The sequence below is a fragment of the Vanessa tameamea genome, chromosome 31, assembly GCF_037043105.1.
Source record: "Vanessa tameamea isolate UH-Manoa-2023 chromosome 31, ilVanTame1 primary haplotype, whole genome shotgun sequence".
Taxonomy (NCBI): domain Eukaryota; kingdom Metazoa; phylum Arthropoda; class Insecta; order Lepidoptera; family Nymphalidae; genus Vanessa; species Vanessa tameamea.
The window spans coordinates 3,762,253-3,783,163 of NC_087339.1; the positions used below are offsets into that span (position 1 = coordinate 3,762,253).

Consider the following 20,911-nt stretch of genomic DNA (forward strand, 5'->3'; position numbering starts at 1 on the left):
AGCTAAATCCGCAGGTTTAGCTAGTTTATAAATGAGTGTAATGTTTATACAGCCTTTTTCCAATCACAAGAAGAGTAAAGTCAAGTTAACAACTTTGACATTAAATTGACGCCATATAGACAGTCGTTCCTTAACATACATAATTATAATATATTTAGAATTATTCTGCTAAAGCCTCTGGCCTAAGCCCTCCTTCAACAATTTCCAGGTTTTTCTTATCTGTGCTGTTTTTATCCAATCTTTTTTTTTTATTTCATCAACCGGTCGTTCTTTAGGGCTGTCTCTCTTGCCACTTGGCTGACCACGAGTGCTGTATAATCTATGGTTTAATTCACGAAAAAGTTAACCTATGTTACGACAGTTTGTTTTGTTCTAAGCACAAGAGGACAAGAGTCAAATAAACAATATTTGACATCGATTTGACGCGTTATCTTTGGTCGAGATTTTCAATCATGTATTATATTTATTACAAGCGACCCGCCCCGACTTCGCACGTGTGCAATGTGGATTATCTCTAAGAGAAACATATACGCGGACATCTCTGTAGACCGTTTTAAGGTGTACAATACTGTAGGACATTATTTTGATCTGTCTCGTAGGGTTCAGCCAGCGTTTGCAATGTAAGCGCAAAAACTGTGTTCATTTACGACATCACTTCAGAAACCTCTAAAATTATCAGTGTTTCTCTACTATATTGTGCATGTATTATACATATAAACCTTTCTCGTGAATCAATCTATCTATTAAAAAAAACCGCATCAAAATCCGTTGCGTAGTTTTCAAGATTTAGATCTTATGATACCATAGATACACAGGGACAGACAGCGGGAAGCGACTTTGTTTTATGCTGGATTTGCGACAATTTCACGTTTTGAATGCACGCCGTTATCAGATCTATGTTAATAAAATAAAATTGGATATAAGTCGTTCGTTATCAAGTATTGCAATATAAATATAAATATATCTATCAAGAATTGTCCGTAGGTCATTCTATACGAGATATAATCAAATCGCATTCAATTTTGATTGAGCCGAGATGGCCCAGGGGTTAGAACGCGTGCATCTTAACCGATGATTCCGGGTTCAAACCCAGGCAAGCATCGCTGAATTATCGTAGCGTGATGGTATTAGAAACATTTTTTATTGTAATAATTAAAGGAGGGAGAATGGGCCACGTGATGGTTAGTGGCCCATAGACATGACGCTGTTAGAAATTATAACCTGTAGTTACACTGGCTAACTTACCCTTCAAACCGGTACACAGCATACGGTAGAATATCTGGATGAGTGGATGGTATTTATCCAGACTTGCACGAAGCCCTGCCACCAAGTAATATAAGTATAACTTAAAACCTTCCTCCATAAATAAGCTATTTAAAACTGAAAGAATTTTACAAATCGGTCCAACAGTTTCCGAGATTATCGCAGTCAAACAAACTCTTCAGATTTCTAATATTAGTTTAAATATACGAATGTTTTCGATAAATATCAATAAGTAATGTCTGTCGGCACCTTAACAGTTCGAAGGTCTGGCGGCTTCTTAATGGTATTTCTAAACAAGACGATCATATTCGTAAGTCATAATCAGTATTACTTCAAGTCACATCTGTGACGTTAGTGTCGAACGGTCAACGGAAAAAAAAACTTGGATTAACTCCTTGGACGGTTTTCGTTTTCATTCCGTGTTAAGGTAAGGTTTTTAAATAAGATTAATATTCGATTTTTAAATTATTATAAACAAAACGGTTTTTTTTTTAAATCGTTGCGTTTGATGTCGAAGGTCAATATTTAATCTTAACAGAGATTTTATTGTTTGCATAACATTATTTTATAACCGACTAAGTAAGGATGTTCTCAATTCATCTAAATCTTTATGAATAACAATTAACGGCTATTTTGAGTCGATTAGGTAAATTGATTTTTATTTATTTAGTATTCCTATAATCAAACATTCCAAACGAAACATTTTAAATAATCAAATTCAATTTCTAATTAATAAAACATAATTGTTAAGTACCCACAATGATTTTCCTAAATAGTATTAGTAGTTAACAAACTATTAAATAAAAATTAATCACATAACTGTCTTAAATATTTATATATATAAATCTCTACGGTTGAACCGATTCAAATTAAACTTTTGTGTGTATTTTAGTGAGTGTGTGGTTTACATTGGAACCCGTAGGTGACGCTGCATATAGTATGTATATACTGAATATATCTCTGTATAGATAATGTTTATGATTACTAGAAGCACATAGTTATACAAGCGACTTCCTGGCTTTGCACGTATGCAATGCTGATATTAAACATACTGTAAATGTCTTTATATACAACGTTCACAGCGTTTTCAGTCAGTTCAGATTCTTATTAATCTATATTAAACACACAATGTAGCCGAGATGGCTCAGTGGTTAGAACGCGTGCATCATAACCGATGATTTCGGGTTCAAACCCAGGCAGGCACCACTGAATTTTCATGTGCTTAATTTGTGTTTATAATTCATCTCGTGCTCGGCGCTGAAGGAAAACATCGTGAGGAAACCTGCATGTGTCTAATTTTAACGAAATTCTGCCACATGTGTATTCCACCAACCCGCATTGGAGCAGCGTGGTGGAATATGCTCCATACCTTCTCCTCAACGGGAGAGGAGGCCTTAGCCCAGCAGTGGGAAATTTACAGGCTGTTTATGTTATGTAAACACACAATGTATTGACGACCTCCGTGGTCGAGTAGTGTGTACACCGGTTTTCATGGGTACGCCACTCCGAGGTCCCGGGTTCGATCCCCGGCCGAGTCGATGTAGAAAAAGTTTAATTAGTTTTCTATGTTGTCTTGAGTCTGGGTGTATGTGGTACCGTCGTTACTTCTGATCTTCCATAACACAAGTGCTTTAGCTACTTACATTGGGATCAGAGTAATGTATGTGATGTTGTCCAATATTTATTTATTTATTTATATTTATTTAAGGTACTTATATAATAAGGATTAATATTGTATTATTTAAAATCGCTTATCAAGCTGTTATTTCTCGTAAAAAGTCAAGATAAAAAATGGTTATTGAGGGTTATCTCTAAGAGATAGATATATAACAATCACGGACTTTTATGAAGAACTTTTTAAGGTGTACAATACTGTAGTACATTAGTTGGTGGTCTCCTTCGTGTTGTTCACATTGAGGTTTTTTTATGGTACAGGTTTGGGGACGAGCTATTGGGTCACCTGATGGTAAGTGGTCACCGCCCATAGACAATGGCGCTGTAAGAAAAATTACCATTCCTTACATCACCAATGCGCCACCAGCCTCGGGAACTAAGATGTTATGTCCCTTGTGTAGTTACACTGGCTCATTCGCCCTTCAAATCGGAACACAACAATGCTGAGTACTGTTTGGCGGTAGTATATCCGATGAGCGGGTGGTACCAGCCCGGACGGGCTTGCTCAAACGTTACGGATGGTAGTTATCGTCGTCCTAATCGTCGCTACCATCGATACCTTTTTTTTTTTTTTTTCTCGCTGGAAAAACGCGTTACGCGCTTCCCCCACGTGATGGAAGGTGGAGGGGTGTGTGGGACTCCCCGGAGCTCTGGACGCCGAGTGCGCCCAGGTACGCCGGGTTTACCCACTAAAAAACCAGCGGTACCCTCTCCGTCTTTCGGCGGGCACCACGGGATCGCTTGCGCATGCTACCGTGACGTCCTGACGGTCGGCCCGCCTATGCGAGCCTCAAACACCTAGAGGGGGTTCTCGGGGTACTGAGACCCCCCCTAGTCCCTGCGACGCCTATTGAGGCGGGGGGAGAAGGTGCGCGTAGCGCTGCTGCCATCGATACCTGCAATAACACAGATGCAATAGTTCTGATACTACCCTCATCGTAACTCTCCGCTAGATGGCGTTGAGATCATCGGTGAAGATGTTCTAACCACTGGGCCATCTCGGCTCTTAATAGACGATGAAAGAATATAATTTTCTATGTAATAATTCGTCATACGTAACCATTCATGAGCGAGGGACGTCGACCCCTCCGACGTCAATTTTTGCCAAGCTGAGTGCAGCGGGCACGCGCTCCAATAGTCAATTCTTCAGTCGTTAATGACAAAAGAAACGTCGACGGTATTTATCCTACGTTACGATGATGATACAAAATTTTGAATGGATCAAACCAGTAGAATCTGCTCATTAAAAAGATATGATATAATTCGATTAAAAAAATCATTGCATCTGTTTAGGACTGTGAGCAAACCTGTCTAGGTCGTGGTGATAGATATTCTACCGTCGAACAGGAATACTTTGTATTTCTGTGTTTCTTTTCGAATCGTGAGTGAGAAAGTAGACTGGACACAAGTAGGAATTGGGAATTTCCGACAATTTCAAAATCCCGGGACACGAGACAGCCTGTAATCAAAATCCGGGTATTCCCGGGACACCACAACACACTAATAATTTAAACGTCACAACAACCAATATGGCGGCGTGATGTCGGCGCGGCAATCGCACTAATTGTATTGTGCACTAAGTAGAAAGACTTAGTATTAGTAGACAAAGTAATTATTAATTTAACTAACAGATGGTGCTCTTGTCTCGTCTCGAGTCTCGACCCGAAAATCCCTGGACTCGAGACAACTAAATTACAAAAAGCCCCGCGACTCCCAGACATGAGACGCTCCGGGATATTGTCCCAAGTCCTAGGCACAAGGGACATAACATCTTAGCTTAAAACTAGTTAATATTTCTTACTTCGCCGATGGCTATTAAGGTTAAATTAAAAACTTCTCCACGAGCGATATCAGGACGGACAATTGTCAATAAAACGATGTTACGAAACGACTTACAAAGTTTGTCTTGAATTTGCTAATGAGTTAAAAATACCGTACATTACGGAACAAATTCTGTTGTAATGTGTTCCTCGACCTTGTACCGACATTGTCCAGTGGTTCGTATCGAAGCTTAAGGTTGCGGGTTGAATTACTGACATTAGATTGCATTCAACATAATATAAAAAAACAAAAACACATCCTCACACACGTTCACATACACACATCACACACACAAACACATAAACACACACATACTCATCCATGCTTTCAACCGTGGCGCTGTTTTGTATTCTCCCTCATATGAAATTATATTATGTTTTTGTTTAGTTATTTATTTCTCAAATTTGTTTTTAACTCTTCAAATGACTCTGCTATGCATGTATTTAACGTTACTTTTAATTTTCAATTAGGGGTTGGGCTAATTATACTTAACACATGTTATGTAAGGATAATAAGTTTTACTCTTTCTAAAGTGCCAAGCCACATGTAAATATATTACTTAACTAATAGTAATATTTAACAATAGTCATAGTCATATATGTAAGCTTCTTTTGTAATATTTACTTTTGCACCAATAAATTAATATTATTATAAAATAAAAATATATTCTTTATTCAAAATCATAGAATCACTTTTGAATCGTCATGTTAAAGTGTTGAATTAATTTAAAGCTACCACCGGTTCCGAAAGTAGATTCTACCGAGAAGAACCGGCAAGAAACTTAGTAGTCACTCTTTTCCACCATTTTAGTTACACGGTTTTTAGGGTTCTGTAGTCAAATGGCGAAAAACGGAACCGTTATAGATGTCTGTCTGTTCGTCCGTAAGTCACAGCCACTTTTTTCCGAAACTATAAGAACTATACTGTTGAAACTTGGGCAGTAGATGTATCCTGTGAACCGCATTAAGATTTTCACACAAAAATAGTAAAAAAAACAATAAATTTTGGGGGTTCCCATACTTAGAACTGAAACTCAAATTTTTTTTTTCATCAAACTATCTATCTGGGTGTGAAAGTCGCATCAAAATCGGTCCAGCCATTCCAGAGATTAGATTAGATTGATTAGAAATGAGTTTCCTAAATGCATGTATATACTTCTTTCCAACCATGTGTCGCATGACACCTCTATTTTAATACTCCTATTTACCCCTCCAGTAAAGCTTAAAAGAGTGACTTCAATAGCCCAAGGGGTAGGAATCGAAGCTAGGACTTTATAATGAGACTTTATAATGGTTAAAATATATATATATATATATATATATCCCGCTGAGTTTCTTTCGCCGGTTCTTCTCAGGTCCGAGGTGCTAAAGTCCGAACCGGTGGTAGATTTTTGACAATCAATAAGCAAGTGTAAACACTTCTATATTGAATAAAGATTTTTGACTTTGATTTTACATCGCTAGGCGACCCGAAAGCGCTTCACTAATTCAATTCTTTTTCTTGTTACAGGCAAAGCATTTTTACTGAAAGAAAATGTTTTTCAAAATAATATACATTTTCGTGATATTGATACTAACAAAATCGAGCTTACAACAGACGAGGCGACTGGGAAAATTCAGAGAAATATTCGCATGGAAACAGTTGACTTATAACATCAATGGAAACATTTGTGAGTTTATTTATTAATAGCGCCCCCCCCCCCGGCTTCGCATGGGTGCAATGCTGATACTAAATATACTACAGAATGTCTTACAACGTTCACAGTTTTTCAGTCGTTAGACAATACAAACCGCTGTGTCCCTGCGTTTTATATCTGTAATATCTTCGAAGATATTCATTTAAATTATATCCTGTAAAGGGACATATTGATCTATATTAAATTTACAATGTATTTAAGGTACTTATTTGAATAATGATTAATGGGTTATTGCTTAAAATCGCTTCGAAAATAAGCCAAAATTTCTCTTAAAAAAAATGTGTTTATTTACGATATTATTTCAGAAACCTCTAAAATTATCAGTGTTTCTCTACTATATTGTGCATGTATTATACATATAAACCTTCCCCTTGAATCAATATATATATATTATAAAAAACCGCATCAAAATCCGTTGCGTAGTTTTAAAGATCTAAGCATACACAGGGACAGACAGCGGTAAGCGACTTTATTTTATACTATGTAATGACTTTAGAACATCCAACAGAAGTAACAAGAGTTCTAACATATAAAACACACGAAAAATAATATAAACAAGATTAAATGCACTTTAGATTGAAAAACAAAAATACAAAGAAAATCTCTTATTTTTGCCGGCTAGGAATGTTGAAATTTTCGGCTTATCTCAGCTACAAAATGCGTGTATTATACATGTAAACCTTCCTCGTGAATCGCTCTGTTTATTGACGAAAACCGCATTAAAATCCGTCGCGTAGTTTAAAAGATCCAAGCGTATAAAGCAGGAGGCAACTTTTTATACTCTGTAGAAATTATGCCTCGGTAACAAAAGTTTCTAAAGGCTATAGTCAGAGGAACTCAAGTTGAGGCTTAGATAAAATAAAGATTCGTGTACTTGTATATTGACGCACGGGATAGATTATACTTTTTTTACATGCAAATAATTATTTTCAATCAAATATTAGATACGAATTAGAACCTCCATTTAAGAGATAGATTATACTTTAAGGAAAACCGCTTAAATATGATTTTAGAGCTTTTGTTTGGTTTAGATAATTTGATTTACAATTGACGTAACATACAAAATATAATTTACTGGTAACAACTACGCAATAAATAAGATGTTACGTCAGATAAAATGTTACGTCCCTTGTGCCTGAGTATTGCTGTTTGCCGGTAGAATATCTGATGAGTGGATGGTACCTACCCAGACGGGCTTGCACGAAACCCTGTCACCTTTGAATAAATGATAATATATATGTCAGAGGAGCAGGATGCCGAACAGTTGGGTTCGGGGATTGGTCCGACATTTGGAAGACTTTGTGAGCGTGCAATGGAGATATTCACAAAATAAAACGTATTCAATATAGTCTGATCACTGTATTAATTGATTCAATAATCTTACACCAGAAATATCAAAGGATTACAATAATTCATCTCGATTAAGAGCAAATGGGTTTGCAAGCAGCCATCGCATTCGAGTCGCTTGTCAAAACATAACGGCTCGCGTTGCCATGACACTTACAACTCCATTCGGGGTGACCCGCTCTTAAAAGTAAATCAGCCATCAGACATTATTGCCAACCACTCGATTTCTTAATTATCCAAATCAATAACCAAAGTAACCGCGCCCCGTTTTATATAAAATGTTATTCGCAATTCTCACGTCATAAGCGTTCATATTAATATATTTTATTACAAAACTTGTCACGTTTTTACATAATAAAATTATATTCTAAGAAGACGTCGTGATCTGGTGATCTTTCCGCAAAATTAATCGTATTTATGTCTAACTAGCTACCACCTGCGGCTTTACTCGCGCGTAATATATAAATAAAAAACTTTCAAACCCCGTTTTACACCCTTGGGGATGGACGTTCGTAAAATGTTTTTTTTTTATGTCATTGGTTGGCGGATGAGCATATGGGCCACCTGATGGTAAGTGGTCACCACCGCCCATAGACAAAGGCGCTGTAAGAAATATTAACCATTCCTTACATCACCTATGCGCCACCAACCTTGGGAACTACGATGTTATGTCCCTTGTGCCTGTGATTACACTGGCTCACTCACCCTTCTAACCGGAACACAACAATACAGTGTACTGTTATTTGGCGGTAGAATATCTGACGAGTGGGTGGTACCTACCCAGATGTAATCGTAAATCGTAAAATTTTATTTCACAGTGTATATTATTTTATACATTATTTTATATATTAATAGTTCTACGTTCTCATAACTCGTAATCAATATATTATATTTTAATTATTATGTATTACATGTGAGAAATACTTAATAGAAATTATATAATTGTATCAGAATAAATGTTTACAAACAGCTCGCCACAGACGACACTGGTTTTTACGCAGCATCTCTATATTTACAAAGTTTTAATTGTATTCGTATCGATGAAGGAATAAATATAAATAAACCTTAGATTTACGTATTCCATACGATTCGCTAATAACTCAGCTATAAACACTACTAAGAGTTTATGATTAATATATCTCTATTTATAATACAACACTGTTAAACTTAACTACTTATATCCACTTTAATTTCACTTCCAAAATTCCGATAACAGTTTCGTCGACATCTAAACAAACATCGCAAATCCACAGTGAATATCAGATTAATCGAGCTCTCGGCCAATGATATCGCGTCGATTTACTGTCAAATGTTTGTTTATTTGACTTTTGTCTTGTGGTTCGAATAGACTTTAGATTTTTACATTGTGTCTAGAATATGTTAAATTTGTCGAATCACGGCTCCACCTCGAAAGTGCGCCAATTTTGTATTTTTTTCTATTGATTTTTACCAGCAGGAGGCGCATGGCTTTGGACCCCTTAAAAAAGTAAATGATAATTAGGTTAGGTTAGTTAGTGATTCGACAAATTTATCGATAATATTTATACATTAGATAAAACAAAAACAAAACATCTCCTAATGACAGGCAATACTTTTTCAAAATGGCGTCGTATTATGGTTGATGCAAAAAACTACACAAAAACGTTGCATCCTATTATTTGTGGTCTTTATCGAGTTGCGTTTCGACGCAATGATTGAAGTGTGATGTCAAAATGGAGACGAGGTCAAGCAGATTGAATACAGGATATGTTATTAAAACTGAACTTTTTGAAGGTTTTAAGTAATTTGTTCAAATACTGGTTATTCATAGTTTCATTAGATTTTTTTATGGTATCGGTAGGCGGACGAGCATATGAGCCACCTGATGGTAAGTGGTCACCACCGCCCATAGACAATGGCTGTGAGAAATATTAACCATTCCTTATACGACCAACCTCAGGAACTAAGATGTTACATCCCTTGTGCCTGTAGTTACACTGGCTCACTCATCCTTCAAACCGGAACACAGCAATACTGAGTACTATTATTTGGCGGTAGAATATCTGATGAGTGGGTGGTACCTATTCAGACGGGCTTGCACAAAGCCCTACCACCAAGTTGACATAAAGATTTATCGCTGCAGCGAACTTTAGTTCTAGCTCCTACCAGTAATTGAATAAATTGTTTAAAGGTCATCGCCAATTCGCCCAACGGTGGGAACTAAGATGTTATTTTCCTCGTGCATTTAATTAAACTGATTTACTCAAACCGGAACACAATAATATTAAAGCAATGCCACAAATTAACTAATAACTAATATTCCTATTTACCCCTTTAAGATTATCACTTGTGTTAGGAGTGGAGCCGACGAAACGTCCAAGGGGTCAGGCTCGATCCTGTGATTTTTAAATCGCCAGGCGGCACGTGAACTATTGCGCTTTTAACGCTCAAAGTTTGTTTGGCAGTTGAATCCACATATTCAACTGCCAAGTGGTTACCCAGTTAGACGGACTTGCACAAACCCCCAAAACAATTCCTAATCTTAAATATTGTTCATTTGGAGTCATTTTAAGTTTCGATGACCTCCGTGGTCGAGTATTGTGTACGTCGGTTTTCATGGGTACGCCACTCCGAGTTCGATTCCCGGCCGAGTCGTTGTAAAAAAAGTTCATTAGTTTTCTACGTCGTCTTGGGCTAAGTGTTAATGTTACCGTCGTTACGTCTGATTTTCCATAACACAAGTGCTTTAGCTACTTACATTGGGATCAGAGTAATGTATGTGATGTTGTCCAATATTTATTTATTTATTTGTTTTAATAATATTTAACGTCTTTACAGTACTTCAAGATAGATTCGGCGACATTGAAGACAATCGCAAGAAACGTGAAACAGGCAAGATAGTTTTTGAGAACGATAAATCGGAATCAGGCGACAGAGATTGGAATGAACGTAAGAGCTGATATTATATCTCATTTCTCATATTTACTCGTGGTAGATCTCCCTGTAGAAGACAGCATGGGCAGGCCAGCTGTGGGGATGTCTCTTTTAAGATGTAGGACGCTGCTGGTATGTAGTGATGTCCTTCTGCCGATTTCAGTCATTACATTACATTAACAGCCTGTGTCCCACTGCTGGGCTAAGGCTTCATCTCCCTTTGAGGAGAAGTTTTGGAGCATATTCAAGCACGCTGCTCCAATGCGGGTTGGTGGAATACACATGTGGACGAATTTCGTTGAAATTAGACACATGCAGGTTTCCTCACGATGTTTTCCTTCACCGCCGAGCACGAAATGAATTATAGACACAAATAAAGCACATGAAAATTCAGTGGTGCTTGAACTTTGAACCCGAAATCATCGGTTAAGATGCATTCAGTCACGGTGCCCAAACTCATGGGATACCAAATACGCAGGACATATTATAGTACAATTCTGTACAAACAAAGGTTCACTATCTTGTCACGCTCGTAATCCGATGGGACTTCAAATCTGACACCACCGAAAAGAGTTCAAGTGTTTCCCGAGGCACGAGAGTGTACCCTTCCGATTTCCAGACTTCGGACTGTAACTGTGAATTTTTCCGACTGATACTAATCTTTCGATTCCATTACAGCTCCACAGAATGCGACCAATAACACGAGCACAACGGATCCTAGCAGTGAGTATCATTTGTAATCCTAAGACTTGTAAATCCCACTATTCTTGGCGGTTTCTTTACAGATAATTCCATCATGCTGTTCCATTGCGGTTTTTGCATGTACATTTGAAAAACAGCGTTGAGCTTCAGGGTCATTGTATGCTTCCCTGAATTTCAACATCGTCTGTGTGACCTTGCTTTTTGTGTCGGTACACACTGCTATGCAGACAACTTATTATTTTTATCTTTTTAACATAATTTTCTGTAGCAGTGTGTCACAAGTGAAGCTAATATAAGCGTATTAAAAATAGTAAATTATTTCAATGTGAATAAAAATCATTGGAGTAGGGCGATGCAATTAGCCTTACGGATATTAAGCCTTACTAACCTAACTAATACACCTAACTAATAACCTAACTAACCAGAATAACACAATGCCCGCATTGAAGTCTAGTTTCTACATTAACTGGGCGAATTATAAATAGTTTAGAGAGAAATCACAAATTATCCGAGCTGAGAGTGCGAAAATAAAATGTAGGAAACGCACACCAATAACGCAGTATGACGTTTGAATTGTCAAACGTAACTGTCACGTACACAAGGATATAACCTGTTCAAGTCAGATTGATCTTTTTGACAGACGGGCGAGTGATGAGAAACAGAAAATTTAACATACAAGCTGTTACCCGCGTAGAATCTGAATATATTTACAAATTAACTTAAAATATTACGTTAATGTAAGACCTCTTTGTATACCACATCGGTGTGTATTTCAGCCCTTAGGGTAGAATATCCAGAAACGCTTAAATACGTATCAACTCATTTTTAATCGGTATCCCGAAAATAAAAATTCATGCTTCTAACTTAAAAATGACGGACTTCCAGACTAACCTGTATACGAAATGTCAACCCCTACTTTTCCCTTGAGGCGTAAAATATCCAGAAACATTTAAATACGTATCTACTAATTTTAATCAGTATCCCAAAAAACAGTTTTTTCTTTTTAATTTAAAAAATTACGAACTTCCATAAAAAATTTCACCCATGAAATAAGGGATGAAAACATTGACTAGTTTTCGGTTCGGTTAGTAGTTTGAAAAAATGAATCTTTAGGAACACTTGTATGATATGTACTTTCATCTTTCGTCATTGCAAAGTTATGTCGATCAGAAAAAATTACATCTGTCAAAAAGATCAAGCTATATTGAACAGGGTATAATAAATTTGATGTACTGCTATAATGGAATTAAAAGTATATCACATCGGATCAATGGTTATAATTTTAAACACATATTTTGTTTCTAATTGTAATGTTTGTTCACAGGCGAAGTTGGGAGCTTTTTTATTCAATACAATAATGTTCCCATGGGCGTCGAAAGATTCGGTGAAAGATTATTCATAACGGTACCGAGACGACGTTATGGTGAGTCCACTTTTAACAGATTCAAGTCATTTGTAAAAAATACATCGGTAAAGAAGGCATATCATTCGATACAAGATTATATTGATGATAAAAAAGCGTGGAGTTAACGCTCGTCGACTTCCAGGCAGGAGACATGACATACATATATAATTGTATTTAACCAACATGACTATATTTTTAGATAAGAGTAACTACTGAGTTTCTCGTCGGTTCCTCTCGCTAGAATCTACATTCCGAAACGGTGGTAGCTTCACTAAATATAGTTCGTTAAATGACGATTCAGAAGTGCTTATAAAAGCCTACTTGAATAAAGTGTATTTTGATTTTGATTTTTGAAATAAACCATCATAAATTGACAATAAAAAGAAGAATCGCGAGAGATCGGTCGGAACGAAGTTGTTTCCACTGTATACCTATTCGTATATCATCATATAATAAATGAACAACGTTAAAAATGTTACATTAAACCGTAACAGAAAGAGACAGAGGGAAGGACAAAGAGATTGAACCGTCATCTAGGGAGCATAAGGCTTTTCCTTACGTGACCATTTCTACCAGTTCACTACTGTAAGCCGCGGAAAAAAAATCGTTCCAAAAAACCGCTGACTATCTTTTGACGGTTCCTCTAAGGTCAGGGTATTGTTTCCCAGCTGATGATAATGTTTAATAGGAAAATTAATAACTAGGTATAATTTATATTGAATAAAGTAATTTAATTTTATATGTGCAGACGTCGATCAGAGTTTTGACAGGCACCTGGCTCGCATTTGATCCATAAAGGTTGCTCTCAATATCTGGCTGATAACTCGGCTTCCCCAGACGCTTTTTGTGTCATTACGGGCTGCAGAAAACCTTATGAATAGGTTTTAAAATTTTAATATGACAATTAAATACATCTGTAAACAATGTATTTCATTTCGAGTTAAATTATTTATAACTAGCAAAATCTTCGTTGTCAATTGCGACGCCATTTTCTAAAATATCTGTCTGCTGATTCGACGAGAATTAAAATTAAAATCGACATAATATGTTGTTTCTTTGCAAAATCCCTAATTGATTCCGATAAAAACCATCAAAATTTAAATGATCAAAGCTATTTCAAAAATGGAACACACAAAAAATTTATCTTTTTCTTAATATCCGTTAGGTATACCATCGACACTGAACTACATCGATCTGAAAGACTCAAAGAGCAGATCGCCAGCATTACGCCCGTACCCTGATCTGTGGCAAGCGAGATCTTTGACGTCAGTGTATCGAACCAGGGCGGACAAATGTGGAAGACTTTGGATGGTTGACACTGGGCTATTGGAAATACCTGGTTTGTATGAATATAGGCTATTCGAATCACAGGAGAAGTAAGGACAGAGTAATATTGGTCGATTGCTCGAATATGTTACATTGAATTCATTATGAATTCGGAAACAAATCCGTTTTGAATTTTAGGGAACTTTGGAACTAAAAGACGTTATGAATAATTAATTAGAACTTTAATAAGTGTATAATAAATAATAAATAATAAATAATAAATAATAAATAATAAATAATAAATAATAAATAATAAATAATAAATAATAAATAATAAATAATAAATAATAAATAATAAATAATAAATAATAAATAATAAATAATAAATAATAAATAATAAATAAATATCGGACAACATCACATACATTACTCTGATCCCAATGTAAGTAGCTAAAGCACTTGTGTTATGGAAGATCAGAAGTAACGACGGTACCACAAACACCCAGACCCAAGACAACATAGAAAACTAATGAAGTTTTTCTACATCGACTCGGCCGGGAATCGAACCCGGGACCTCGGAGTGGCGTACCCATGAAAACCGGTGTACACACTACTCGACCACGGAGGTCGTCAAATATAGCAGAGTTATTTGAAAATCGCATTGGATATGTTAATTTAACGTCTGTCGTTCGTAACTTCTCTTGCCATTTGAATACAGTGTATATATATATTTTATTTTATTTAGGGAAACAAGGGAGATGACACTTACGGCATAAGAATATACAATATTAAATAAAAAAGCTAAATTTCCACAGATACTAATTACACGATTATTAAGATTAATAATAAAATGACTAACATACATAAAATCAAATAGTTAAAATTATACAATCAATGAGATCAATGAAGGTATGCTAAAGGAAATCTTGAACAGTTATGAATAAAAGATTTTAAATTAACATGGTTATTTGTATTACTAACAGTATTTAAAACGGGATATTTACCATGTTTTTTATTTTTATTTGGTGGAGCTCGATATTTCGACGTTATCTAAGAATGTCTTGTTCTCGTGATGAGGAACTTACCTGCCAAAATTCAAGTTTGTAGGTGATGTCGTTTCTGAAATTTCGCTTCTATATAGATATTATAAATGCGAATGTTTCTCTGTCTGTTACCTCTTCTCGCTTAAACGCTGAAACGTTTTAGTTGGAGTTTAGTATGGAATTGGTTTAAGTTTGGTGTACATAAGATAATTCACTCTTCGAAAGGATATTACGCGGGAATACAGAATGTGTACTATTAAATATCGAGCTCCACCAAATAAAAATAAAAAACATGGTAAATATCCCGTTTTCAATACTGTTAGTAAAAAAATAACCACGTTAATTTAAAATCTTGTATGGGATGTTGTCCAATATATCAAAAAAAATATATATATATGGCCGACAGTCCAAGTTAACAGTAATATTCGCACACTGTCAGCGTGGCTGTCATACACCAAGATAACATAGTTGGCGGGTTTGTTTAAGTTCTTTTGTATGTCTACACTTTTATAGATACATAAACAACCATATACTTCAATATTATAACTATTGTACACTTGGCTTGTCTCCTTGCAAACCGGAGTCGCCGCCTTGTTATTCTTCGATATATCACCGAAAGCATCAAAACCAGATCAGGAATAATGGAAAAATAATATTCCAAATGATTATATTTCAGATAATCCCCGACAGTTACAAACGCCAGCAATAGTTGTGTTTGATTTAAAAAACGACAAGCAAATCTTAAGATATCCATTCAAGAGCTCTGACATACCAGCGGCTAACACGCCCACAGGTAATTATAATTTTTTATTCTATAATATGGCGGATGCGTCAATTTGCCACTTGAAAAGGTCACCTCCACACATAGACATTGGCTGTGTAACATTGGACACACCTTCATCGCCAATACGCAACCAATCCGAGGAGCAAAGACGTTGTCTCTTATGCCTGTAATTAAACTGGCTCGCTGATCGTTCTAACCAGGATAGAACAATACTAAGTATGGCCGAGAGCCGAGATGTCCTAGTGGTTAGAACGCGTGCATCATAACTGATGATTTCGTGTTCAAACCCAGGCAAGTACCACTGAATTTTCATGTTTTTTGTGCTTATATTTCAACGAAATTCTGCCACATGTGTATTCCACCAATTTTTTATTGAAATTTACAGGCTAATGTTAATGTAATGTAAGTATGGCTATTTCGCGGTAAAATACCTGACGAGTGGTACCCAGATGGGCTTACACAAAGCCCACCATCAAATAAAGTGTTCCACATCTTCACTATGGACAGCCGTCCTGAAATGGAGAAAGTTTGAGCGTAATCCATATGGCAGAATTTCCTCCGATACGTGCAGGATTCCTCACGATGGCATTAGCTCAGAGCTTACCCAAGTCAAGATTGACTTTGTCATAAATGCTATCGAAGCTCTTCTTAATGAGTAATCACTTTGCAATCGTTTCAGGTCTAGCTTCGATTACAGTTGACATAGACGAGGACTGCAGTGATGCCTACGCATATGTAGTGGACTTGACGACATTTGGAATTATTGTATATTCACTAAAACATAATGACAGCTGGAGACATACGCACGCGTACCTCCATTTCAACCCGACAGCGGCGAACTTGAATATTGCAGGTGAGCAAGCGGACCATACATATCCCACAGCTTGGCAAACTTCTCAGCATCAGGGACATGGTTATGGTCTCATGTCGAAAAGCTCCAGTACTGGAGTGCAGAAAAATAAAGAGGATTCTTGATTGCAATTACACTAAATTGTTACGATTTAACAAAGTATTCATTTTAGAGGTTGGAAAAAAAGGTACTGAACGGTACTACGGCTATATACGAAAAAAAAAAACGTAACCAAACTTAAAATAAATTGCTATCGACAAACTCTAACCGTTCAATTCTAATTGAACTAATGTATACTATTTGACTTTAAAAAAAACATTTAAAAAAGGGTATTTTGGCGCCAAATGTAAATTGTAGTTGACTTGAACAATGAAATGAATTCAAAACAAAACCTGTCATACGTTTCGAAATTCCTAAAAAATCTGCCGAATAAACGCGAAGTTCCGCAAGTGACCTAGTCCACAATGAACATCATAGATCATTAAATCATTGAACAACATCATTATTCAAACATTGGACCAATATCGCGTCAAATCAATGTCAATTATTTTCAAATGTATCTTTTGGCTCTTGTGATTTGAATAGACTACAGTCATAATCAGACTGATTTATCATCATCAGGTGAAAGTTTCCAATGGAGCGATGGTGTCTTCAGCATTACATTGACTGAACCCCAAGCTGACGGCTGCAGGACAGCATACTTTCATCCCTTGATAAGTACAGAGGAATTCTCCGTATCGACTTGCGTCTTAAAGAACCGTGCTATACGGAGCAATAGGAATTATTTTAGTTTATATTCGGTGAGTATTACATATTTATTATTAAAGATAGAATATTTAATTGCTTTTTTACTAATTGTTAAATGTTATTTAAGTATAAGAATTATTGAAACAATTACTTACTGTAAGGATGTTTTAGTATACCAATAAAAAGTATTTTAGTGTGGACCGTGCGGACCGAGTCGTACATAATCAATACACAGTATAAAACAAAGTCGCTTACAGCTGTCTGTCCCTATGTATGCTCAGATCTTTAAAATTACACAACGGATTTTGATGCGGTTTTTTTAATAGATAGATTGATTCAAGAGGAATGTTTATACGTATAATACATGTACAATATAGTAGAGAAATATTGATAATTTTAGAGGTTTCTGAATAAACACATTTTTTGCGCTTACATTGTAAACGCTGGCTGAATTCTACGAGAAAGATCAAAATAATGTATTACAGTAGTGTCAACACCTTAAAAAAAGTATGCGATTGTATATATTTCTATCTCTTAGGGATAACCCACAATAACTATTTTTTATCCTTCACTTTTTACGAGTAATAATGGCTTATTTTCGAAGCGATTTTAAGCAATACAGCATTAATCCTTATCCAATTAAGTACCTTAAATACATTGTGCAATTAATATAGATCAATATGGTTCCTTACAGAATGTAATTTAAATGAATATTTTCGAAGATATTACAGATTTACAGAGATTTAAACGCAGGGACATAGCAGTTTGTGTTGTCTAACGACTGAAAAACTGTGAACGTTGTAAGACATTCTGCAATTTATTTAGAGGCAGCATTGCATCCGTACGAAGCCGGGGCGGGTCGCTAGTATATTATAAATAAAGATTTGTTTGTTTGTAATAAAAAAAATCCGAATCTGTTGAACCGATTATCCAGCAATAAAATTTTATTATATTTCTAAATAACTACAGATACATGACGACCTCCTTGGTCGAGTAGTCTGTACACCGGTTTTCATGGGTACGCCACTCCGAGGGTTCGATTCCCGGCCGAGTCGATGTAGAAAAATGTATTCTACCGCCAAATAACAGTACTCTGTATTGTTGTGTTCCGGTTAGAAGGGTGAGTGAGCCAGTGTAATTACAGGCACAAGGGACATAACATCTTAGTTCCCAGGGTTGGTGGCGCATAGGTGATGTAAGGACTGTTTAATATTTCTTACGCCTTTGTCTATGGGCGGTGGTGACCACTTACCATCAGGTGGCCCATATGCTCGTCCGCCAACTAATAACAGAAAAAAAAAAAAAGTTCATTAGTTTTCTATGTCGTCTCGGGTCTGGGTGTTTGTACCGTCGTTACTTCTGATCTTCCATAACACAAGTGCTTTAGCTGCTTACATTGGGATCAGAGTAATGTATGTGTCCAATATTTATTTATTATAAATCCGCGGCAAAAGCTAGTCTTGTTATAAATGCTTTCTATTGGTCCACAGTACGTCGGCAAACGCGGTGAAGGCAGTCAATCAACCATGCACGAATATCATCAGAAAAGCGGAACAATCTTCTTCGCTGAAATCGGAAGAGATGCTGTATCCTGTTGGAATTCCGGGAAAATGTTAAACCCATCGAATATTGCGATGTTAGCACAAGATAGACAGAGAATGAGCTATCCATCAGGTGTGCTATGAAACTGAAACTGTAGGAAGTCACCTCGTATCTCACTTATGAAATTTTGGCAACAGCTGACCGTGATACGCGTTTGATACGAGTATCCTTGAAAAAATATGAAGCTTGAGTTTATTGTTGTAGAAGAAATCTTTTGTTTTTTTTTTTTAATTTATTTACTTGTCATAGGCTTTGTGCAAGCCACTCTGTGTAGGTGCTACCAGATCATCCCATTTTCTCAGCTAAACAACAATACTTAGTATTTTTGTGTTCCGATTTGAAAATGGATTCATCGTAACTACAGGCACAAGGGACAAGACATCTTAGTTCCCAAAGTTGGTGCATGGTACGGGCCATTCATTTATTACGTAAGACTATTTTCGCTTGTTTTTGACCCCCTCCCCCCTATTATAAGAAGAATTAAGAACTCCCTCCCCTGTTTAATATTTATTACGTAAGAATCTAAAGGAAAAAATAATACACGTTTGGTTTATTTTAATGTTTGTTTCAAAGAATTAATTGTTTGAAATATTTATTCGTAATTTCAAAGGTACTAATAATATTTATTTTTTTGGCCCGCTCGCAGCCATGGACAGGGAAACATCGTTTTATACCTATACGCATCCGAGCGAACCTCGACGATCGAAACTTTTTCTAAATAATTTTAACTTTGCGCATTTTTTTTATCTTACGCAAGAACTATCGAGACTCCTTCCCACCCCCTTGTAAGAAAACATAAGACATGGTCCTCCCCTCCTAAATCGTCTTACGTAATAAACGAATGGCCCCTTACAGAGCCAATGTCTAAGATTGCTGATGGCAATTTACCAGCGTGCCGTCCGTGAAGCAAATTATTATAATCAAACGCCACGTAACAATAAAACCAAAATTGTTTTGATTATGTTTCAGATCTTCATGTAACTGATGACGAAGTATGGGTGATGGCGAACACCTTACCAAGGTTTGGTTATTCGAGACTTGACACCAACGAGTTCAACTTTTATATCTATAGGTATTTTTTTGATTACCTGTGCTTATGTCATTTCATAGCTTTTCAATTGAAACGTCATTTGGTTTCACAGTTCACTGCTGTTGTCAGTGTTGCCAACTCGGCGGTTTTCGTTACAAATTTAGGAAGAGGAGACAAGACAATGTCCTAATCTCCGATGTTACACGAGCATTCACGAAGGGCTATGAGGTTTCGTGAAAAGTTGGTAGTTGTCATCCCGTTTGACGGCTTCTTATTATTATTATTATAGCCTTTAAACGCTATTATACTCTTTGCTAGATGCGACTTATAATGACATTGCAACGCAATATGTCATACTGAATCGGTAAAGCAGCTTATCGCTCATACTGATCACACGAAAATAGATCTTAAGGTGATGAATTTTCTTACCCCGACTGTACACTACAGTTCTCCTTACCCCAACAGTTGTCAAAAATATAACTTTGCTAATGAATTTTTTTTTTTTCAGTGGTAATGTGAACGAATTGATCGCGGGCACAGTTTGTTCAGCTCCACGTACATATTTAGAATTTAAAAAGAATAATTGAACAAAGAAAGTAAAGAACGCGTTCCTGAAATTCAGTCAGTTATGAATTTATGACAATTAATACAAAATAAAAAAGTTAAAATATCCTTGTAGCACACTATAGAGCCTAAATTATTTGATTCTTAATTGTAAAATAAAAAAATAGTTCAAAACTTATTTATTTTAAAACGATAAAATTATAC

At 36.3% G+C, this 20,911-nt stretch overlaps 1 protein-coding gene across 1 annotated transcript; it reads left to right on the forward strand.

Moving 5' to 3' along the window:
• Window positions 1–6,267: 6,267 nt before the first annotated feature.
• On the forward strand, window positions 6,268–20,855 carry LOC113398173 (L-dopachrome tautomerase yellow-f-like). The gene is made up of 11 exons (XM_026636781.2): window positions 6,268–6,427; window positions 10,619–10,729; window positions 11,393–11,437; window positions 12,741–12,839; window positions 13,987–14,160; window positions 15,807–15,923; window positions 16,594–16,767; window positions 17,386–17,564; window positions 19,002–19,185; window positions 20,083–20,185; window positions 20,652–20,855. The coding sequence occupies exons 1-11, from the start codon at window positions 6,292–6,294 to the stop codon at window positions 20,728–20,730; spliced, it is 1,401 nt and encodes a 466-aa protein (XP_026492566.1). The 5' UTR covers window positions 6,268–6,291; the 3' UTR covers window positions 20,731–20,855.
• The last annotated feature ends 56 nt before the right edge of the window (window positions 20,856–20,911 follow it).

Bases quoted from the DNA above. Each gene is read 5' to 3' on its own strand.
- LOC113398173 (XM_026636781.2), top strand. From the start codon at position 6,292: ATGTTTTTCAAAATAATATACATTTTCGTGATATTGATACTAACAAAA. The intron at 17,565-19,001 runs GTGAGTATTACA...ATTGGTCCACAG, and splicing joins ATTATTTTAGTTTATATTCG to TACGTCGGCAAACGCGGTGA. The intron at 20,186-20,651 runs GTATTTTTTTGA...TTTTTTTTTCAG, and splicing joins TTCAACTTTTATATCTATAG to TGGTAATGTGAACGAATTGA.